General features: G+C 38.8%; 1 protein-coding gene across 1 annotated transcript in view; it reads right to left on the bottom strand.

Moving 5' to 3' along the window:
* Positions 1-25119, bottom strand: part of GNAI3 (G protein subunit alpha i3) — a 36965-nt gene that overhangs the window by 5867 nt on the left and 5979 nt on the right. The window contains exons 2-7 of the mRNA XM_044238857.1: positions 10767-10809; positions 10513-10654; positions 6443-6600; positions 4137-4265; positions 875-1004; positions 279-432 (exon numbers count right to left, since the gene is read on the bottom strand). Coding sequence (XP_044094792.1) covers positions 279-432; positions 875-1004; positions 4137-4265; positions 6443-6600; positions 10513-10654; positions 10767-10809 — 756 coding nt within the window. The remainder of the gene's footprint in view (positions 1-278; positions 433-874; positions 1005-4136; positions 4266-6442; positions 6601-10512; positions 10655-10766; positions 10810-25119) is intronic.

Raw genomic sequence — 25119 nt, 5'->3', positions numbered from 1 at the left:
CATACATAGACCAAATTTTAATCTTTATCTTTCTCTCTTTTCCTCAAAAAATGAGGAGGACAGAAATACAAAATAAACACAATAAACTCAATTATGTATGAAATAGCACTTTGGACTTAAGGGGCCTTAATCACATGCTTAACGTTAATACCACTACCAGTGAACAATCTCCATAAGGATATACATGCATTGTTCAAAATAAAAGGCAGGTGTAGGAATGTCACTAAAGTGTTCATCTAGGATGTATACCTCCAACAAATTCGTTCATGATCCCTTACCCGTGTATTCTGGATAACAGATAGTTAATGGACTCCTCTTTATTTTTTCCTCAAAAAGGTCTTTCTTGTTGAGGAAGAGAATGATTGAAGTGTCTGTAAACCATTTGTTGTTACAAATGCTGTCAAACAGTTTCATGCTTTCATGCATTCGGTTCTGAGGGGGGAAAAAAAGGGTGTCAATAGCAAAAAGTAAAAGTGAATGAACTTGTTAATGAAAAAAAACAAAAACAAAAACAAAAAACAGACCAACAAGTTTTAGAAGCACTGAATGGCACGGATGGAAATAAGCTAGACAGATACCACAAAAGCTAAGTCGGTCCTCATTTTCCTAATTCTTAGAGGCTGAGAGCTGGGAAGAGACTGGCTAACAAGAGAACCTAACCCTGCCCACATACATAGTCAATACGTTGTCTTATCTCTTAAGAATTAGTAGGGCACGGATCAATATTTTAAAAATCTAACTCACAGGGGAAAAAAATAAGGAATCAAGATTTGGTTCAATGAACAAATGGATACACAAATGGATATACAAAATCTTACACAAAATCTTCTCCCGGCTACATGAACCAGGCTTTTTACCAGAAGAGCCAACATACCATCTCCTCATCCTCAGCCAGAACAAGGTCATAATCACTGAGGGCCACACAGAAGATAATTGCTGTCACTCCCTCAAAACAGTGAATCCACTTTTTTCGTTCTGATCTTTGGCCACCTACATCAAACATCCTAAGTAAAGGGAAAGAATGCACAAACTCAGCAAGGTCACAAATTAACACCTCTCCCTAAACTGAAATGGTTAGGGAACCTAACCACTATTGCATATTCAAAACCCCATTTACAATATAAAAGACAAACAAGAAGCAGATACAATATAGTCAATCTAATACTCTGTGGTTAAAAGTAAAAGAAAACAACATGTAAAAATAAAATCTAGGAATAATTAAAATTCTCATTTTAAATAACTAGTTGCATCTTCTCTCTATCAAAGCTTGTATCAGGTGTGCCAAAAGTCAGCAGAATAAGCACTGAAATGGATTAAAGGGCGGGGGCGGGGGGAAGACAGGAAAAACAAAGAGCTGAATAATACAACTTAAGGTAATAAAAAGAATACTAACTAGTATTTATTGTTTACCATGATGCCAGACATGATCCTAAACACCGAAAGTACACTAACTCATTTGACCCTCACAACTCTCCTGTAAGTACTATTATTTCCAGGGCACAGTTAACTGAGGCACAGGTATGTTAAGTACCTAAAGGCACACTACTAACAGAGGGGGACTGGGGCTCTGAAACCAAGCACTCTAACTCCAGCACCCAGGCTCTTAGCCATAACACCACTCTACTCCTCCAAATGCTTTACCTCTTCAGTTAAAGAGAACTATGAAAAAATACAAATCTCCAACTTGCATTGTGCTTCCAAAAAGTTAGTTTTCCTTAATTTTTAACTTTCTTTCTTTCTTTCTTTCTTTCTTTTTTTAATTAAGGTATGGTTGAGATATGTTTTCCTTACTTTAGGGAAAAAATATTTTAGAAATTAATTATGGGGGAAAAGTAAATTATATTTCAGGGTAGGACTCTAAGAACCCAATTATCTAAAAACAAAACATAACCAGTATTTTCCAACTCTGCATCTTACTTGAACCTAATTCATAACAACAAAGCCTCAGCTGTTCACAAACTTTACGTTCCAATCCAGATTAGTTTTAGTCCACCACTCCTGTCTGGGGGGCTTCCTGGATATCCTGCCTCAATTGCTGTACTTCTGTCAACAGTCCTCATCTACCGCCTACAGTAAAAGGAACACATGCAGTGCTTTGTCACTTGGCTGGTACCAGCATCTGAGGAGGCATGCATACAAATGAGTAGATACTCTGAAGATAGACGTGACGAGGACAAAATTTTAAAAGGTAAACTTTGCCAAGCGGTTTAGTATGTCAGATCTAAAGTGATTCGAGGTCTATTTCCAAAGAATTTTTCCCTGGAGACTGAGAGAAATAAGACATAACTGAGTAATTTCTCAATGTATGCTTGAAAGAGAACAGTCATCTTATCTCTTTATGACCCAGCCTTTTCTTTTGGTTGATCTGGCAGGGTTTTTTCAGCCTTTGGTCATGACACCTGGAATGATGCAGTCACAAGCTGGCTTTAATACGCGGTCCTATTATATGTTTTAGGAAAGCAAACATCATATATATCACTACAGAAGTCTTTCAAGGGAAGACAGACACGCTGGTACACCAATAATTTCAGTTCAACCCTCCATTTTCTTTTACAAAGTCCATAAAACTGGTAGAATACTGTGACATCCCCGAGGTGGACTTTTAGCACATTTAACATTTACAATATAATTCACTAACAGATCAACATTTTATAAACATTACCTCATAACCGAGAGGCAAGTAAGCAATTACACAATGCCTTGCATATAGTAGATGCTCAATAAATGTTTGAATGAATGGATAGTGGTTCTGCCTAGAGAGAAGAGGAAAAGGAAGAAGTGATAGTACTTCATAACAAGGTATCTACATACCCACAATAAAGCTGGTGCAGCACTTTAACTACATCTGGCTGTTGATCCTGACATAAGAAGACCAGTAGGATTTACCCAACTAAAGATCAATCCATGAGAACATCAATAAGAATGCTTCCCACACTAAATAAAGCTCACCACATTTAATTATAAATGGATTACAAATCTTACGGTACACAAAAAGACATCTCATTCTTATGGTGCAAGGGTGATAAATCCATATAACCTTTGCTACTCTAATTAAATAAATTCATCAGTGCTAAAGATAAGCAGCTCTTCTATTCTACAAATATTTAGCTGAACTGCTATTTTCCTGCACCATGTTTCTGACCTATTTTGGTTTACTAAGATTTCAAGACCTCGAGTGGTATCTAGAAATACCTAAACTTTGTGTGGATTTCACAAATCCTGTGAAGCAACTATTTTCAGAGAGAAGAACACAGAGAAGCTCTCAGCTAGAAGTTACATCTGCATGCAACAGTGCTGAGTGAAACAGACCACATATGAACATAAGGAGGCAGCTGGAACAAACATCATATATTGAAGGGGAAAGTTTACTCCTAATCTCAAAGGTCACAAAAGCAGAAAGCAGGAAACAAAAAGACAGTTCTAATATTTACAAAAGACCATTAATGCAGAGACAAGCTGAAGTCTATATTAGAATGACCTATGCTAATAAGAAAGTCCTTTGTGTTTTGTACTAGAATTTTCTCTCTATAACAACCACTTGTTATATCTCATACTTCCCCAAAATACCTCTATCGCCGTATCAATTTTCCATTCTATACTATAGTAAGAACTTAGCTGTAATTGTGCACAAATCAGTCCAAGAGCCATGACAGTATTAGCTCCATTCCATTAAACCTAAATGTGCTTCAGGAAGGATCGACACACTGGTAAGCAAAGCATTTCTATTTTAATATCAAAATGGCAGAACAAAGCAACATCACTAAGTATCTATCCCTAGTATTGCTGTTGCCCTTCTAAACAACAAACATTCAATACCTGTTTTGATGATTCCAACAAAAAAGCAGCTGAAAAGAATAAAATTAAAAATAAAATAAATTGATAACTATTGATATTTACAATTTAATTTTGAATTTAAATTCCTCCAAATGGACAAAAGTATTCGATGCTATTTTGGACAAAGAAGAAAGGTGTGGGCCCCCATTCAGTTAAAACATTCAAATACTGACTAATGAATATGATGGTAGGTTTTTAAACCAAAGAATATTGCCTAGAGAAATTTTACCCTGATTAAGAGATACAAACTAAAGGAAAGATATTTGTCTTTCACACATCTAGCAAAAAGGCTAATGACTTACTTGAAGTACAGGTCTTTGAAGGTGAAATGCGTTTCCACAATGCCTGTGGTCTTTACTCTTGTCCGCAGGACATCTTGCTGAGTTGGAATGTAGTTGGTTTGGGATATTCTATCCAAATCATTTAGGTAACTGAATAAAACACATATTTGTTACTATCTGGGGAAGTCAACCATATATACAGCAAATCAACAGACTAAACTAGTTCCTTGCCAAAAGTGGATTCTGAACCTGTCATTAAAGTGGCAGAGCAAAATCAGAGCTTCAGTATCACAGAAATGATAATGAGAAAAATGAACCTAACATAGGACAATTAAAGTAGGTTCTATATATGCTACACAAAAGTGGTTTTAATTCTACCAAAATTAAGCTGTGATGGCCAATTAAAAGCAAACAAATATGGAAATGTTATTATTATAAAAAGATTTCTGGGGTGCCTGGCTGGCTTAGTCAGTAGAGCATGTGACTCTCTATCTCCAGGTTGTGAGTTTAAGTCCCATGTTGGGTGTAAATATTACTTAAAAATAAAGAATCTTGGGGAAAAAAAAAAATCTTGGAAAAAAGAAGATGATTCCTGAGACTTAATGCTAAATACTGAATCAACTGTGTATTACACAGCACAAAAACCAAACCAAAAGCCCTCAGACATTTAAAGTTAATGGGTCATTTGTATGTTCTGATATTTGATAGGACATTTGACAATGTTGTTTGGATTACTAAAATTAAAATTAAGAACTATGTTCATTAGGAATGACTATTTCCTGTTTTCATTCATAAAACAGAAAAGTTGTGCATTGGTATTTATTTTTAAAAAGATTTTATTTATTTATTTGACAAACAGAGATCATAAGTAGGCAGAGAGGACAACAGAGAGAGAGGGGGAAGCAGGCTCCCTGCTAAGCAGAGAGCCCAATTCGGGGCTTAATCCCAGGACCCTGAGATCATGACCCGAGCCAAAGGCAGATGCTTAACCCACTGAGCCATCCAGGTGCCCCAAGTTGTGTTTTTTTTAAATCTAAGTCAAAAACAAATTGTAAACACTTCCAAAGAAATTTAATTTATTCAGTGGAAGAATTAAAAGACTGCTTCAAAGCTAAGTTAGTATTTTTTAAAGCTCAACTAATTTTTGGTAACTTCAGGACTCCTAAAGATTTTTTGGTCAGAAAACTGAAGAACAGGTTGCACTATTATAAGTGCAATCATTAACAAGCTTCTATAAAACTAAGTACCGCCATTAATGTTAAGGAATGAGTCAAGCCTCGATCAAACATTACAGAAAAACCCTATATAAATCACATGTTCTCTGGTATAGTTACAGGATTCAGAGCTTAATGAATGTATGAAAAAAAGTAATGATTTACTTTTTACTCTCCCTTTCATGATTATTGGGAGAGTAGCTGAAACTACTAACATATGCAACTAAAAAATATTTAAAAATGTGGGCAAGAATACTGAAATGTTTCTCAAGTTAATTTTTCATTCAAGAATAACTAAGTTTTTCAAATATAAATTAACTCCTTCCTATTACAACTTAAACAATAATGAAGGGGTAGGATATAGAATATTGTTGAAAATACCTTAACGCCTAAAAGTGTCCCCAATTAGCACAGATATAGATACACGGACTTACCAAGTCCCCAAAAGGCACATTAAAAAGTACATTCTGAATATAGGTCTTTATAAATAAACATGTTGTAAAAGGAGCAAAATAGGATAGCATGTAAAGCTTTGCTCAAGTATTAATTACAAATTCTCTCAAACTATGTTAACACTTAAGAGAATTTCCTTGACAAACAGATGCTTTGACTTCCTTCCAAGACTCAACATTCTCTTTCTGTACAAAGTCTACTAATGTGATCTGGCAAAAGAGATGTTAGTGGTGACTGGTACCAAAGACATCCACAGTGCAGCTCAGCCACAGAGCTGGGTGCATAAAAAAGGATATCACAATTCTAATTTCCCTACGAGCTGGAAATTAATGCAAAGTTCTTATGTAGAGGGAACAGCACTGGAGGAGATCCAGGATCCAGCTCCAAAAGATTTCTCTCCACTTTCACTCACTTATTATAAATAATAACCACAGAGCTACTTTTCATGGTGCCAATTCTCCCATTTACATTTCAAGAGGCAACGTTTTACTCCGAGTCATACAAATTGATCAGGGGCCATATAACCCTAAACTGAAACCATCTTTACAAGAGATGCTATAGAGTTCTAAGAGCATCTGTTACTTACATGTTTTGTTAAGGACAGACCCTAAACTTTCTTAGGGCCACCCAATTATTTCCTGTTATGGAAAAATCACTTACTATGAAGCAGAATCATTGAGCTGATACTCCCTGGATCTGCTGAAGCAAGCTTGCACCCCACCGTCTCGCCATAACCGTTTAATCACTCCTGCTAGTTCTGGAGTCATGACTCCTTCTTCAGCACTGCCAGCCAAAACAAATAATTGCCGGGCATCATCCTGAAGAAAGGAGTTAAGAAACAGAGACAAATGATTCTCCACTTCTTAAAGACTTGACAAAAGTCTTTCCAGACACAAGCACATTATATGTTTCATTATTTTAACAGAAGTATTACAGAGCCCTTTCCAGGCAGGGCAGTCTGAGAGAAGCACAATGAAGTCGTTCCCCCTACTCACTGCACTGTAGTTAGAAGTGCAGAGCCGAGCTGAGGAATGATTTCGGTCCCCCTACCACATACCACCATCTCTTAAAAAGATCTCTTCTGGGGGCGCCTGGGTGGCTCAGTGGGTTAAGCTGCTGCCTTCGGCTCAGGTCATGATCTCAGGGTCCTGGGATCGAGTCCCGCATCGGGCTCTCTGCTCAGCAAGGAGCCTGCTTCCCTCTCTCTCTCTCTGCCTGCCTCTCCATCTACTTGTGATTTCTCTCTGTCAAATAAATAAATAAAATCCTAAAAAAAAAAAAAAAAAGATCTCTTCTGAATGGCCTACAGATCTCTATCCTGCTTACTCATGATTTTTTTTAAAGATTTTATTTATTTATTTGACACAGAGAGAAGAGGGGGCAGGCAGAGGAAGAGGGAGGAGCAGGCTCCGCGAAGAGCAGGAAGCCTAACATGGGGCAATCCCAGAACCCTGGGATCATGACCTGAGCCAAAGGCAGATGCTTAACTAAGCCACCCATGCGCCCCTACTCATGATTTTTTGACAGAAAAACTGATAGGTTTTTCTGATAGGCATATGTAACACATTCCCATTCTGTCAAAGGAAGCCTACAATAAAAAGAGAAATGAAAAAAGCCTGTAAGAACTAAAATCTAAACACATCAGAGGGAGTAAAATATTAATCGAGTTTAAGGAAAAAATACTCTCTTCTCCCCTCTTCAGTTCAATCAGAGTTAACAGGAAGAAGAGGAGACCAAGTTATTTAAGAAGCCTGGAAGCCTAGTGAGGGAAATAAATCCCTCAGGAAAAAATTCAGTTTCTAGATTCCACAAGAAATAAAAGTCCAGGGGCGCCTGGGTGGCTCAGCGGGTTAAAGCCTCTGCCTTAGGCTTGGGCCACAATCCCAGGGTCCTAGGATCGAGCCCCGCATCGGGCTCTCTGCTCCACAGGAAGTCTGCTTCCTTCTTTCTGCCTGCCTCTCTGCCTACTTTTGATTTCTGTCAAATAAATAAATAAAATCTTAAATAATAATAATAATAATAAAAGTCCTGTAAATAAGGGGAGGGGGAAGACAGTAAGAGGAAAGTAAAGTTACAAAGAGATTTGATCAAAACTCATGAGTCAAAAAGCTCTGTAAATGGCTAGTTTTTAAATCTAAAACATGAGCTATAAAGAGGACAGAAAAGGGCTATGCAAACTCTGATAATTCTGCTTTATTCTACCCACCCTTACTTGTCAGGTAGTTAAAAATAAACCCGGGTCCCAAAGAATGAAAAGAAAAAGGAAAGGTAAAAGGGAAGGGAAGGGGTAGTGCTCTTAAAAAGGGAGTCCTGAGAGCTCCCTTCTCCTTCTGCCATGTGAGGACACAGTGAGAAGCCTACAAATGATCAGGGCCCTCACCTGACCATGCTAGCACTCTGACCTCAGACTTCCAACCCCAAGAAGTGGACACAATAAACGTCTGTTGTTTATGATCTACTAAGTCTGTGGTATTTTGTTACAGCAGCGCAACTGGACAAGGACAGAAAATGTCAACTGTATTGGTGACCAAGTAGTGTGAGGACCCAAACATTAAATAACAACAAATTTGACAATGGAAAGAAAAGAAAGGAGGGATGATCAAGAGATATAAAAGAGGACAGACAGTGAGAAATAAAGAAAGAAGAAATGAAAAGAAGGCATAAATAACTGAGATGAAGAAAAAACCAACGAACAGAAGGAAGGGACTAAATGCAGTGGCATGGACCAGTTTCTGGATCAGGTGAACACAAAAGAGATGCAGAGTTAGGGGACAGGGAGGCATGAGGAAAGGGAGGAAAATAACACTGGAGAGAGCTTGGTGGGAGCGGGGAGCAGAGGGAAGAAAGAAAAAGAAGGAAACAAAAGCAGGAGGTAAAGAAATGATGGAAAGATATAAGACAGAAATGCACTGCTTATTCTTAGATTCCCTATCCTATTTCTCCCTCTCAGAGGCTTAGAAAAATAAAGTCTCTAACTGTGATGCAGCACCTTTTTTTTTTTTTAAACAAAAACATAAAAGTCATGCCTCACACATTTCCTTGTCCCCTCTTCTGCTGCTCTTCTCTCCAATCATTTTGTATTTACATTTTACAATTTCACATTTTACTTTTACCCCACCCCCTCTCTTCCCCTATTTCACTTCTAGGATTCCTAGCCGAATACCATCCAATTATAACCACTCTTTTATGATTTCTCCCAGCAACAATTTCCCCACTTGTTTACTGAATATTAATCTGCATTAATAATAGCTTGTTAATTGATAAATTAAAAGCAGCTATGAGTTCCTAAGCTACCTCACAGACACATGGGCTTTTGCCTTCCCAGGCAGCCTCCCCAAGTCACTTCCTTTTATTGTCCATAGCACCTACGAACAGCATCCTGAACACAGCTGATGACTCCCTTAGTTCTAGGAAATTGTTCTATACATTCCCAGCCTTCTCTTAGGAGTACGCTGGAGATACAATAGATCTCTTGCCTTCATTTTGGCCCACCCCCTGCTGCATCAAACATCCTAATTTATAAACAAGAACTTCATGGCATACTAAGTATTATAATTAATGAACACAACTTTTAAATATCTGACATGTCCAAGAATTATCCTAGGACATGATATAACCCAACTGCGTAGATTATTGTCCAATGTAGTACAGGGATATGGTATTTTTTAATACCTAAAAACTGTCCTTAAAATTTTGACTTACGGACGCCTGGGTGGCTCAGTGGGTTAAAGCCTCTGCCTTCAGCTCAGGTCATGATCCCAGGGTCCTGGGATCGAGCCCCCATCGGGCTCTCTGCTCAGTAGGGAGCCTGTTTCCTCCTCTCTCTAACTGCCTCTCTGCCTACTTGTAATCTCTGTCAAATAAATAAATAAAATATTTTAAAAAAAATTTTTGACTTAGTGTTCATGTCCTTTTCTTTCTTTCTTTTTATTTATTTATTTATTTATTTTTAAAAAGATTTTATTTATTTATTTGACAGAGAGAAATCACAAGTAGATGGAGAGGCAGGCAGAGAGAGAGAGGGGAAGCAGGATTCCTGCTGAGCAGAGAGCCTGATGCGGGACTCGATCCCAGGACCCTGAGATCATGACCTGAGCCGAAGGCAGCGGCTTAACCCACTGAGCCATCCAGGCGCCCCTATTTTTTTTTTTTTTTTTAAAGATTTTGTCTTTTTATTTAACAGACAGAGATCACAAGTAGCCAGAGAGGTAGGCAGAGAGAGAGGAGGAAGCAGGCTCCCTACTGAGCAGAGAGCCCGATGCGGGGCTCGATCCCAGGACCCTGAGATCATGACCTGAGCTGAAGGCAGAGGCTTAACCCACTGAGTCACCCAGGCGCCCCAGTGTTCATGTCCTTTTCAAGTATATTTTAGGAGACTGAAATGTGCCTTTTATCTTTACACCACAGAAAGCAGAGCTATCTCTTTTAGATTATTTCAATTTACTAACATTTACTACTACTAAATAAGACTGTGCTATAATAGAGTGAATAAAAAATGGCTGTCACAGAAACCTACAGGATATCCTCACAATCCCATTTCCTTGACTCCTCTTTGTGGTGGTAATCGAGTATCTCCTAAAGCAGATGGCTAATACTTTTCGAATGAGCACACAGTACCTGGCTACATCTTATCTTGTTATTTAAATTCATTTCCCTAAAAGATGAAACAAATTCTGCTTAACCCATCTACTAAAACAAAGTTAAGTGAAGAAGAAATGAGAAACACTTACTGCTCTGGCAGCTTCCCCAAAATCAATCTTTAGCCGTCCCATAGCTCTTATGATTGCGATGATGGACTGTATAGTATTGCTGTAGACAACTACTTTATATTGTTTACATTCTTCCTCTGAATAGCCATCCTCATGAATGATTCTTTAAAAAGAAAACCACAAATCATTACCATGGACCTAAAAAAAAAAGATACTATGGACTTTCATGCATTATGAGGAAATGTGGTTTTATAAAATGCCATGTTCCAACTTACTTCATCTGTTTCACGATGGTACTTTTACCAGATTCTCCAGCACCTGAAAAAAAAAGAAAACCAGACTTTGAACTCACTTGTAATCAAACACAAGTATGAAATCAACATGAGTGATAATCCTAGATTAATGGAAACCACAGGTCCTAGGGAAAACTTTAAGTGAGGCTTTCTAACAAGAAAAATTACTAAGCTTTCCCTAATTGAGTTTTTTACTTTAACATAATTTAGCAGCCAAATATAATTCACTAAAAGTAGCCCAGAACTTACTTGATTTTGTGTAAAGTAGGCATGCTCAAGGAGATATGCCAACATAAACACCTCTAGGAACTCATCTTCTATGTGAAATATATCATGATACAGAAACTGAACATAGGCAAAAGTGAAATGGCTCATTTTTTGCCTATTCACTTTAATTAACTGCTCTGTCAATATCCATGGATCTGAGGAATGTTCCAAGAGCAATCCTCTCAGTCATGTGACAAGAGTTCAAAATAGAAGCAGAGAAAGCACTGTCCCCACTGCTTTTTCACTGCATATGCTCTCAAGACCACATTTCCTGGTCTGTCAACTGTCTGTCAAATGATCACCAACTGTCAGGTCAGCCCTTGGAACTCCTTGACATTTCAGCTGCATTTCCCCAGTCAATTCACTTTCCATCTTCCAAGATGACTATTTCACACCACTTCTTCTCCCTCTCTCAAACCTTACAAACTCCTTCTCGCTTCTGACTCTCACCTGATGACCTGTCTCTCTTTTTTAGAAAATTAAAGCACTCAAAAACCAAATCTACCAATCTATCTGTAGCCCCCCAAATAATATTCTCTACCTTCAACAATGGATGAAGAGTCCCTGCCTGTCTCTAAAACTAATCCCTCCAGTTGTGCCTTAACTACCAGATTTTACCTACTCAAGGTCTTGGATACTGTAACTATCCCAAGTCACTCATATGTGAAGCTTTCTCTTCCCACTGGGGAACTCTCATTAGTACAGAAGCTTGCTTGCTGCATTATCTTGCATTTTAAATCAACACACACCCCCACTCCAACCATCCCTCGACTCCACACATATTCCTCTACCACTCTATTTCTCTCTCCTCCTCTTTGCAGAAAACTCCTCTGAGCTGTCTATACTTATGTTCTCCAATTCTGTACCTCCAATTCTCTCCTTAATCCACTCCAATCAGATATTCTTATCCACCACTCTCACTGAAACCACTTCTCATGATCACCAACAAATTCCATTTTAACAAACCCACTGATCAATTCCAGGTCCTCATCTTACTCGACCTCTTGAGCAGAATTTGTCCAATGATGACTTCTTCCCTGGAAATGTTTCCTTCAGTAGGCAAGCTTCCAGACCCCACAACTTCCTCATCAGTACCCCTACCCTACCCCTCAGTCTCCTCCCTCCTGTCTCTGAATCTTAAAGGTTCTACTATTTGAGCACTCCTTCATTGGGCCCTTTTCTCTACCTACATTCATTCCCTAGCTCATCTCATCTAATCTCCTGTTCTCAAACACCATTCATAAACTGATAATAATAGTATCTATTGTGTACTACATGCCAGATGCTGTTCTAAGCACTCTGCTTTTATTAATTCATTTAATCCTCACAATAAGGTGAGGCAAACACTTATTTCCATTTTATAGGTGAGATAAATGAAGCCAAGAGATGACAAAGTTAACTTGTCCACCATTAAAGTCAGTAAGTGACAATGCTGAAATCTGTATTCACACAGTTTGGCTCCAAAGTTGTTGTATACTGCTTCGACGCTAATCATTTCCAAATTTATTCTCTCTCACCTTGGCTCCAGAGTCATATATCTAACCACCTACCTGATAAATCTCATTAGATTTCTAAGAGGCATCTCAAACTTAAAATTCCCCAAATTGAGCTACTGTTTCCCTATGCTTACCCCCAAACATGAACTGTTCCTCCCTGTTCTCTCACCTCAGTAAATACCAGCACTCACCTAGTTGCTCAAGCCAAAAATGGTAGGTCACATGTAACTAATACACAAGTGGAATGTGGCACCAGTACCAATATGTGTATCAAATATTAATGAAGCTTAATTTTTTCCCTCAATACTGCATATACATTTTATTTATTTATTTTTGGTTAAGAATCCATGTTATGGATTTTTATTTTATTTTTTCAGTGTTCCAAGATTCACTGTTTATGCACCACACCCAGTGCTCCTTGTAATACATGCCCTCCTTAATACCCACCACCAGGCCCTCCCAACTCCCCCAGCTTAATTAAAAAAATAAAAATAAAAAAAGTATAAATATACCGGTAACATTTTTTCTTGTACCACATGGACCATCATGAATACACTGGAAACCACAAACCTAGATCACTGTTAAAGCTTCCTAAATGGTCCACCACTTGAGACCTTGCCTTTCCTATAGCTAGTTTTCCACTCAGTAGCTGTGCTGAACTTTGTTTTTAAAATTAAAAAAAAAAAAAAAAAAATCAAATCATGCCACAACTCTGCCCCCAGGTTTGGACTACACAGGTCAACTTAACACATGACTTTTTCTTTTCTTTCTTTTTCTTTTTCAATAAACACAGTACAGTATAGTAATATTTTCTTCATAAGTTTCTTTTCTCTAGCTTACTTTATTGTAAGAATGCAATATATGATGCATATAACAAACAAAATATATGCTAATTGACTATATTATGGCAGGACTTCCAATCAACAGCAGGTTATTAAATTTTGGGGAATCAAAATGTTTTACAAAAATTTTTCAGTATGTGGGGTGTGGAGGTGTTGGCACCTCTAATTCCATGTTGTATCTCAACTGTACACTCAAAATAAAACCCATAGGCAATAAGGTCAAACATGCACTGGCCCCTGCGTATCGCTTCACCCTCAATTCCTATCATTCTCAACTTCATTCTCTCTGCTCCTGTCAGACCAGTTTTCTTGCCTTTCTTCCAACATACCAAACTGGTTCTCAGTGAGCTAGATCCTAATTCATGCCCTTTGCCATTTACTATTCCCTCTGCCTGGAGTAAATTTTTTTTTTTAATAGAGGTTTCAATTTTTATTTTTTTAAATTATTTTATTTTTTTATAAACATATAATGTATTATCAGCCCCAGAGGTACAGGTCTGCGAATCGCCACGTTTACACACTTCACAGCACTCACCATAGCACATACTCTCTCCAATGTCCATAACCCCCCCACACCCTCTCCCTATACTCCCCCCCCCCCCGCAACCCTCAGTTTGTTTTGTGACATTAAGAGTCTCTTTTGGTTTGTCTCCCTCCCGATCCCATTTTGTTTCATTTATTCTTTTCCTACCCCCCTAACCCACCCGGAGTAACTTTTTGTAAGACTTTATTCTTCCCTCAAAAGAGCCTTCCCTGACTAATCTAAATAGTCCCCACCCCATCATACTCTCTCCCCACTCTAGGTTATATTTTTTCAAAGCATTTATCACTTCTTCACATTACAATCTGTTCATTTTCTATCTCACTAAAATATAAACCCCATAATGGTTTATTCTTCCTTGTATTCCCAGGGCCTAGAACTGGGCGTGACATAAATTGGCTAGGCAAGAAAGTATTGTTGAACAGATATATTACTAAAGCTTAATAAGCATGATCCTTTACTAAATATTTCTCAACGCTACCAATGCAAACTGTTAGTTAAAATAAAATTCAAATAATTTAAGAATTCCAGGCATCTACATTTTTACAAACTCAAAAAGGATTTGACTTTATCTCTGCTCGTAATAATAGTAATAATAAATCTAATAATAAATAGGGATAGCACTAATTATTTATGTTAACTAACAAACAAAGGACTTTTTAATGATACTGCTAGAAAGAAGTGCTTTCTCCAGAGGTGACTGGGGAGCTCAGTCCGTTGAGTAGCCAACTCTCGATTTCTGCTCAGGTCATGAGGACTGAGCCCTGTGTCCTGTTGGGCTCTGTGCTCAGTAAGGAATCTTCTTGAGGATTCTCTCTTCCCCACTTCTGCTTTTCTACCTGCATGCTTACTCACTCTCTAATAAATCTTTTTTAAAAAGTGGTTTCTGCCATGTATACCTACAAAAAATAATAATAATTCAATTCTGAAGAGAATATAAAAGCATACCCGCTATATTTGAAATACTAGTTTAAGACACAAAATTCCTAGATAATCCCATGTTAGCACAAGTTACTAAATTTACTACAAAAAGCAGAGGTCAATGAACTAATGTTCACATTCTTTTACATATTGAAAACAGGATTTCTACCATTTATGTTAGACTGAATGAAACAATCAATGAGTCTATTACTCTCAGAATCAATTTCTAGGGGCGCCTGGGTGGCTCAGTGGGTTAAAGCCTCTGCCTTCGGCTCAGGTCATGATCCCAGGGTCCTGGGATAGAGCCCCAGAGAATCAGGTTCTCTGCTCAGTGGGGAGCCTGCTTCCCTTCCTCTACTTTCTGCCTACCTCTCGGCCTACTTGTGATCTCTGTCAAATAAATAAATAAAACCTTTAAAAAAATTTTAAAAAGAATCAATTTCTACCCATTTCATTAAGTTAATCCTATAAAGGTGCTGATTTTAAAGAAGTATGTTGCCCTGCCTCTCTCAAGTTTTTTCAAGGTTCCCTGATATCCCTTTGTCCTTCTCTTTACTATCAAACTACATATATCCACCCAAGGTTTTACTAGGCATCCAGTTTCACCTCTTAAAGGCACCTCTTACTGAATACAAACTAAATATAAGATTTATCTTATTGGGCATTCCAGGGCATTTTACAGAAATAAAGAATGAATGGGGGGGGGGGGAGAACTGCTTTATACCAAGTCTTTGACCCATGCAGCTTCCAGATCATCAAGAAGTGCTACCATCTTACCTTTCTTCCAAGTACGAAATCTAAGAATCATCTGGAACCCACTCACTCTTCTCGCCTTACATCAAGCTGTAATGAAATCTCTCTTCTTATGCATTTCTCAAATTAATCCTTTCTATTCTTCACATGGCTGAGCCTGACACTGCACCTACTGTATGTTACTGCTCTAATTTTTTGAAACTTCCAGCTCAAAGCCCCTCTTATCATTTCCAAATGGCACTAAAAATTCTCTAACATTTTCTATAACCCTTTATTATTAGGTCTGAACGCTTCATTTTTAAAATTTTTTTTTTATTTGACAGACAGAGATCACAAGTAGGCAGAGATGCAAGCAGAGTGGGGGGAGGGAAGCAGGCTCCCTGCTGAGCAGAGCAAGGGGGGGGCGGGGAATGCGGGGCTTGACCCCAGGACCCTGGGACCATGACCAGAGCCAAAGGCATAGGCTTAACCCACTGAGCCACCCAGGCACCCCTGAACTCTTCATTTTTACTTCAATCCTCTGTGCTCCAAAACTTCGGTAATAAGTTCCCTCTCTAATAACATCTCACTCTTAGGTTTTAAACTGCTTCTCACATCTCATCTCCCTCCCACAATACATATTATGTGATGTTTGGAACTTCTTAAATTTTTTTTTTTTTTACATCTTTTAACCTATCTTCTTTCAAAATTCATCACAAATTTAAGGAGAAATTCATTTGTCCATCTTCAATCAACCAGGGTAGTAATATTATGGAAACAAAGAATGGAACTGGAATTCAAAGGAACTGCAAAGATACAACCTATGGCTTGGAGAGGCAGGAACTGATATGACTTCAGGCAGGAGGGAAGGAAATGGGCAGGGGACAGGATTTACAGAGGATAAGGTCTGAAAGGTCCCAACAACAGGAGGGAATGGAATCAGTTCGACTTAGAAGACTCATCCTTAAAACAATATAATATCTAAATGACATCTTACATAAAGAGGAAGAAAGGATAAAGGAGGAAGCTATAGAGATTTTTGAGAGAAAAGGGGAAGAAATAGCCAAGTTAGATGGTCTTCTCAATAAAAGAGGGCAGGTAATCTGCAGAGGATAAAAGGGTAGAATTAATTTAGAAAATCTTTTTTTTTTTTTTTTGAAGATTTTATTTATTTCTTCGACAGAGAGAGAGACAGCGAAAGAAGGAACACAAGCAGGGAGAGTGGGAGAGGAAAAGCAGGCTTCCCACTGAGCAGGGAGCCTGATGTGGGGCTTAATCCCAGGACCCTGGGATCATGACCTGAGCTGAAAGCAGACACTTTAGGACTGAGCCACCTAGGCACCCCTAGAAAAATTTTATTAACAATCAAATAGGGGCACCTGGGTGCCTCAGCTGGTTAAGTGTCTGCTTCCGGCTCAGGTCATAATCCCAGAACCCTGGGGTGGGGCACCATGTCAGGTTCCTTGCTGAACGGGGAGCCTGCTTCTTCCTCTCCCTCTGCCATTCCCCATGCTTACACTTGCTTGCTTGCTCTCTCTCTCCCTCTGTCAAATAAATAAATAAAATCTTAAAAAAAAAAAATAGAATGAGTAAGAAGTATGTGTGCTGGTAAGTATGATCACCAACAAGGTCTGATGAAAAATAATTCACTAGTACATAATCTATTGTAAAATCATTATATTTACCTAAAAACGTCTTAAATTTTATTTTATTTTATTTTATTTATTTATTTTTTAAAAGATTTTATTTATTTATTTGACAGAGAGAGATCACAAGTAGGCAGAGAGGCAGGCAGAGAGAGAGGAAGGGAAGCAGACTCCCTGCTGAGCAGAGAGCCCAATGTGGGACTTGATCCCAGGACCCTGAGATCATGACCTGAGCTGAAGGTAGAGGCTTAACCCACTGAGCCACCCAGGTGCCCCTTAAATTTTATTTTTAAGGAGCTACTGGACAGCAGACACCAACATGTGTTCTCCCTACTTCTTCCTGCAATATATACTACATTACAGGTATGAAAAACAAGAGATGGTTATAATGTCTTTGTAAAATTTTTATAGGTCAGTGAACTGCTAATGTAAGTAAATCATCATGAGTAAACATATTCAACTTACATACTGATGTTATTTTTTTAAAAGATTTTACTTATCCATTTTTACAGGAGAGAGAGAGTGAGCATGTGCATGACCAGGGAGAGGGGCAGAGGGAGCAGCAGACTCCCCACTGAGCTGGGAGCCCGATACAGAACTTGATCTCAGAACTCAGGAATCCTGACTTGAGCCAAAAGCAGAAGCTTACCAACTGAACCACCCAGGGGTCCCGTAACACTGATTTTAAAAACTGATGCCAGGCATGCCTGGGTGGCTCATTCGGTTAAGCATCTGCCTTCAGCTCAGGTCATGATCCTGCAGTCCCAGGATGGAGCCCAGCGTGGGGGGGGGGGGTCCCTGCTCAGTGGGGAGTCTGCTTATCCCTCTCCTGCACCCCGCATTCCAGCTCTTGTTCTCTCCTCTCTCTCAAATAAATCTTTAATAAATAAAATACACAGAAATTAACACGAAAAGATGGTTGATACGCAGAAACATTGTGTCACCTGGTATCTTCTCTTTTTGCCTCTTTCGCTTTAATTAAAAGAAAACTTAAAGCCAGTCCAAGAAACTACATTATGCTTTTACCCTCCCTGCCTTCCAGGCACAATGAACTTACTTATCTGTAAAACAAGGGTCAATGGAGATGCTTAGAACAGTACCCGCTGTAGTAAATATTCAATAAATGTTACCTAGCTATTATTCATGAATGCTGATTTCACTGGAATACCACTCAGTAATGTTAAGTCCCCAAAAGTTTAACTTAATAAAACCTCTTTATAGATACTGAGGTTGGTTTGGTTCAAATTCCCAGCAGAAATGATATAACTACTTATCAGCTAGTAACAATAATAAACACTAGATGAAGTCTGGATTCACATGCTAAAACAGCAATTTAGACTGTGAATGCCACAGCAAACTATGTCAAAGCATTAACCATTTTCTCTACCCCACCACGAGGAACAAAAACAATCTCTTCCTTAAATATATTTTAAGCCCTTAGATACTCCTAACTACCTCTACCTCCTCTCCCACATTCTCACCCATCTGTACTCCTTACAGCTTTTCTTTGAATGTTCCTCAAAGGTTTCTGTACCACTATCATGAATACTCGTGGTTATTCCAGGAGCAACTGAAACATCTTTCCTTTTAAATACTCCTTTGTTTCTGTGGAGAAATCCTGAAATTTCTAAAAGCACACATTATAACTAGGACATAGCCCTCTTTCTGGAGGTCTGCATAGCTACGTCCCAATATGGCACTATTTTAAGATAACACTCTAGCCAGTGCTAGACCAAGGCACTTTTCTTGGTCTCTCCAGAGCCCACCCATTAGCAGAATTATAATTGGGAAAAACATCATGGAGCAAATTTTTTAAAAAGTTGGGTTTTTTTTTGTTTGTTTGTTTGTTTTTAAACAAACACGTCTCTTGTATGTGCCTGGAACTGCAGGACACAAATACAGTTAAGTTAAGGAATGTGTGGTCACATGGTGCAGTTAGATCTATCTGTGAAATCAGCAAGTTTCCATAGCCTAAAATATCAAAATAATCGCTTTACCTAGGCCACTGTCCCTCTTAAGTGTGCCAAGCCTCTACTTATGAACATCCCTGAAACCTCATTCAACTCAAAACTTCCAACTCCTTGCCAAAACCATCTTCATTCCCTCTTAAGGGAGATATTACTCCTGATGGCTGACATGGAGTCTTACCTTTCTGCAGAAGTCCTAGAGATTAACTTCCAAAACTAAGTCCTAAACTGTCCTTCCCAGCCTCTTTTTATCTCTAGCCAGGTCTGGCTACTCTAAAAAAAAGTATTTGACTATCTTTCCAGATCCTAATCTTGCTTTTCATAAGCTAATTGGTTTTCTTGATTTTTACTAAAATGTTAATTAAACTATTTCTAGTATGATCTGAAAACTTTCCACAACTGTGTACTTCTTCCTCAAAGGCACGCTGACAAGGCTCAACCTGGCCCTTTAGCTAGTGTCAAACACCACAACACTAATACTTGGTCAAATTACTGTAATTACTTGGGTTTGTACCTGTTTATGACTCCATTAGTCCTAAACTCAAAAAAGCACACTCCTCGAAAGCACAAAACAATGCCTTCTTTTTGTTTCTACTACACCCCCCCATATCTAGGACAGAGTAGGCACATAGTAACTGTGGGATGAACGGCTTGAGTTTCTATGAGATTCTGTAGTTGCCTAATCACATTTTGTAAATGCCAGCTGCCATGAATGGAATTTTCAATGTGGGCAGTTAACAGAAAACAGAAGATTTCCATTCCTCTGCTATCTTTATTCAGCGCCACACCCCTTCCTGGCAGAGGTCTTCAACTCTCACCCCACAACTACACCTGACAATCCAGTCGAACTCACTCACAAGCTCTATTCTCCTTATTCCCCTCTAAACCTCTCAAACCCTGCCCCAGCTCCCTTGCACCCACCATCCAGTTCAGTGAAATAAACTGCTACAAATCTGTCCTGAACATCCTATATCCCAACACCTAAGAGTGCAAGAAACACACTACTCAAATACTTGTTCAGTGAATGAATAAATGAATAAATATATTAAAGGTAAAAGCAGTACAATGAGATTGGGACAGAGATAATGGGCTCTACTGTGAAAAAGATTTTTTTCCTTTGGAGAGGGAGAGTGGAGGAGCAGGAAAGAGAAGGGAAGCAGGAAGAGAGAATCTCAAGCAGCCTCCTAGCCCAGCATGGAGTCGGATCTGGGACTGGATCTCACAACCCTGATATTAGGACCTGAGCCAAAATCAACAGCTTTACAGGCTGAGCCACCCAGGTGCCCCTGAAAAAGAGTTTTCTGGGAAGCAATCACATACCAACTGCCAAAAAGACTTAAGCACATATAAGAAGTTTTTGATAAAACTTAACTGATACAGGGGTGCCTGGGTGGTTCAGTCGGTTAAGCGTTTTACTTCAGCTCAGGTTGTGATCTTGGGTTCCTGAGATCAAGCTCTGTGTGGGCTCTGTGGTTAGCCAGGAGTCTGCTTCTCCCTTTGCCCCTCCCCCAACCAGTGCTCTGGCTCTTTCTCTTTCTCTCTCTCGCTCCCTAATAAACAAAATCTTAAAAAGAAAACAAAAAACACCTTAACTGATATATTAAACATAACTTCAGAATATATGCCTGCCCATAACCCCTGGAGAAACCCCTCCTTAGCCTCCTCAGTAGGCAATCCCCCACATAACTGAGTCACGCCTTTCTCTGTGACTAGGGTAAACACCTGACACAGAAACCACTCAGTCATAGGCTGACAAAGGACCTACATCCTGTGAGTCCAAGCTCCAAAAGATGAGCAAAACCAATCAGATTATCTGAGGACTCTGCCCTAGAAGATAAAGAAAAAGTCATCCTGAACTTCGAGATCACAATATGTGAAATCCTAGACTAAAGCAGCTCACTTCGCCACATAGCTCTCCTCAAAATGTTATCACTTGAGGATATGAAAAAGGTAACTTAAGTGTCACTAAAGATCATGTGTTCTCTTGGGGCAACTGGCCAATTAGAGGGAGAGTGGGATTTCTTCTTCACTTTTGTGATATATAAAAAGAATGCTTAAGGGAGCAGTTATTTGTGAGCAAAAAGAGGAATTATCCTCTGGCTGCCTCAATGTTCTAATTTTGGCCTCTGGTGAGTAAGTTTCCTTTTATTTCTTTAAAAGCAGGGCACCAAATAGCCATTTTGGTGCTAACGCTAAATTATATGGTATGTACATTGTACATGACTGAAACTATTTTTGCAAAGGTGTATTTCTTTCTAGCTCTGCCTCAAAATTTTCTTGTGATAGAAATGTAAAATACTCAGTTTTAAACCATACAAATAAATTTTTATATTTAATGGAGCGTCCTCCAAAGTTAATTGTAATGTTACATCCACTCACCAAAACCCATATATGCCTAAATTTTACACTTAAAAATGTTAGAATTATATCCCTACCTAAGTTTCCCAAACAATGATGGCAGCATACAGCACTTTTCTACACATCTGTTCAATCGAATGCAAATACCACATTTTAAAAATTCACAAATAACAAACCATTATAATCTGAGTTGCCAGATCATAAGGATTCCTACAATTTCAATTTCCCTTACCATATAAATGTTCATCAGTGCTGCAAGTCAAAACCCAAAAGTTTGGGATTCATACATGTATTTACTTTTACTAACCTTTTGTTACAGCATAAATTAGCAGTGAAATGAGGGAGGAGAATGCAAAGTCCCTAAATGATTTCCCCCAAATTATATCTATATTTATTTCTAGCTATAAAATAAAATATGGTTTTAAAGACTAAAGTTCAAAAGAACACTCTCCAAATCCCCTGCACACCTTTCCAGCCTTATCTCCCACACTCCTCCTATACTAACCCTTTATCCCAGGCAAATCTAACTATTTGCTCACTCATACTTCTGAGCCTTTGTACATATTACTCCCTCTGTCTGGATGCACTTCCCTCTGGTCTTTGTCTTAAGAGTTCCTATTTGTCCCTTAAGGTCCATGTCAGATATCACCTCCTCTGGGAGTATTTCCCTGACATGTTTCTTCATCCTCCTCCCCAAATCAGCTACTCCTTCTGTAACTACATTCCATACATAGTAACCATTGTTTACTCCTGTACCTCCACAACTTTGACTGCTTAAGAGTTGCCTTTTTTTTTTTTTAAGATTTTATTTATTTATTTATTTGGCAGAGAGAGAGAGCGACACAGCGAGAGAGGGAGTAGAGGCAGAGAGGAGAAGCCGGCTTTCCGCCCAGCAGAGAGCCCAATGCAGGGCTCGATCCCAGCAACCTGGGATCATGACCTGAGCCAAAGGCAGTTGCCTAACGACTGAGCCAGCCAGGCGCCCCTATCTGCTTAAGAGTTTTGTCTATTTCTCATTTATCTCCAGGCTAAGAAAGTACCTGTGCACATAAAAGAGGATCAGAGATACCAAATCATAAATAAGTTAATAAATGAGCCTCCCTGGAGATATTGCCAACACTGAAAACCAAAAAGGTCAATAAAAAGGAGCCCTGACTAAATGCAATGCAGCATCCCCCATTGGGTCCTGAAGCAGAAAAAGAACATTAGTGGAAAAACTGCTGAAACCCAATAAAGTATGTAGTTTGGTTAACATTAATGCACCAATATCGTGCAATGTTGACAAATGTACCATAGCTATGTAAGATGTCAGCATTTTTTTTTAAGATTTTTATTTATTTATTTATTTGACAGATAGATCACAAGTAGGCAGAGAGGCAGATAGAGAGAGAGGAAGAAGCAGGCTCCCCGCTGAGCAGAGAGCCCGATGCGGGACTCGATCCCAGGACCCTGAGATCATGACCTGAGCCGAAGGCAGAGGCTTTAACCCGCTGAGCCACCCAGGCGCCCCGTAAGATGTCAACATTAAGGGAAACCAGGTGAAGAGCATACAGGTACTCTATGTACTTACATCTCTGCAACTTTTCTATAAACGTGAAATTATTCCATAATAAAAAGTTAATTAAAGAACTTGTAAGGGTGCTTAGCTGGCTCAGTTGGTTAAGAGTCTGCCTTCGGCTCTGCTCATTATCCCAGGGGGCCTGGGATCAAGCCCCATGCGGAGCGGGGAGCCTGGTTCTCCCTCTCCCTCTGCTGCTCCTCCTGCTTGTGCTCTCTGTCAAATAAATAAATAAAATCTTTGAAAACAAAACACACATGCACACAAACTTGTAAGTAGTCTAGAAAAACTCAAAAAACTATAAATACTGATGAAGATGTGAATGTGGATTTTAGTTAAAATAAAATAGTTATTTTTTAGTTATTACCATAGTAACAAAAATGAAAGGGTAAGAAATATATTTCTTACAAGATGAAAATATAAGATATATTTATAATATATAAGATATAGAAAATAAAAATATTATACATTTATATAGATATAACATATATAATACAATAAAGATATTGTATAAAAATATCTTTATATAAGATAAAAAATAAAAACAACAACAAAAACCCAAAACAAACAAACAAAAAAAAGCAGAGAAGAGGAGGTGGCTGGGTGGCCTAGTCGGTTAAGCGTCTGCTGGCTCAGGTCAAGGTCCTGGGATACAGCCCTGAGTGGTGGGCTTCCCTGTTCAGCCGGGGAGTCTGCTTTTCCCTCTGGCCCCCCCTTCCCTGTGCTCTCGCACATGCTCTCCCACAAATAAATAAATAAAATCTTAAAAAAAAAAAAAGAAGCAGAGGAAGGAAGGAAGGAAATTAGTTTTTAACCATCTGAAATGAACCAAAGTATGTGAGGATTTATTAATGCTAAGAAACGGTGAAAGAGATTTGTATCACTAACCTGAAGTCATTCAATGTTTATTTTCAAAAATAACTAACTCAACATTGAAATAACTGCCATGGAAAGTTTAGGACTGCATTATCCTAACACATACATCAGAACCACTTTACCTATATAAATCATGGTAGTGATTATATCATTACATCAAACAGAACCCTGTTTTGGGGACGCCTGGGTGGCTCAGTTGGTTAAGCAGCTGCCTTCGGCTAAGGTAATGATCCCAGCGTCCTGGGATGGAGTCCCACATCGGGCTCCTTGCTCAGCAGGGAGCCTGCTTCTCCCTCTGCCTCTGCCTGCCATTCTGTCTGCCTGTGCTCGCTCTCTCCCCCTCTCTCTCTCTGATAAATAAATAAAATCTTTGAAAAAAAAAAAGAAAAAGAAAGAAGAACCCTGTTTTGAAGTTATCAGTTCTGATGTTCTAACTTCATGAAACAGAGGGGGAAATCTTCCATCAAAAGCATGTTACTCTAAAACAATCCTATAATTTACATCTGTAAAATATAATTTCCAAGATCCTGGGAAAAATCCATTTCCATACAACATTCTCCATTTAATAAAAAAGTATAAAAACTAGGGATATCAATACATGACTAAAACTGAAATCCAAATTCATTATACGATCTCCATAATAAGCTCTTCAAGTTCAAGTGATTACTATTTTGATTTTAAAATTCAACTACGAAAGGAAATTACAAGATGACAAGAAGCAAGCTACCTTTCTAATTAGCTTTAAAGAAGTCTGATTTATATGGTCCCCATGTCACCAGAGTAGTAACTATTAATATCAGACCACATAAATAAAAGCAGGAGAGGGGCACCTGGGTGGCTCAGTTGGCTAAGGGTCTGCCTTTGGCTGGGGTCATGATCCTGGGATTGAGCCCTGCCTCTGACTGACTCCCTGTTCAGTGGGGAGTCTGCTTCTCCTTCTCCCTTTGCCCACTACCAAATAAATAAATAAAGTCTTAAAAAAAAAAAAAAAAAAGGGCAGGAGATACAAGCACAATTTCAATACAAGAGGGTAGGGACACCTCCGTGGCTCAGCTGGTTAAGTCTCTGCCTATGGCTCAGTCATGATCCTGGGATAGAGACCCACATAGAGCTCCTCGCTCAGCAGGGAGC

This window comes from Neovison vison, chromosome 2, assembly GCF_020171115.1.
Source record: "Neovison vison isolate M4711 chromosome 2, ASM_NN_V1, whole genome shotgun sequence".
NCBI lineage: Eukaryota > Metazoa > Chordata > Mammalia > Carnivora > Mustelidae > Neogale > Neogale vison.
The sequence above is the reverse complement of the archived record's forward strand: the minus strand, read 5'-3'. Positions and strand labels throughout refer to the sequence as shown.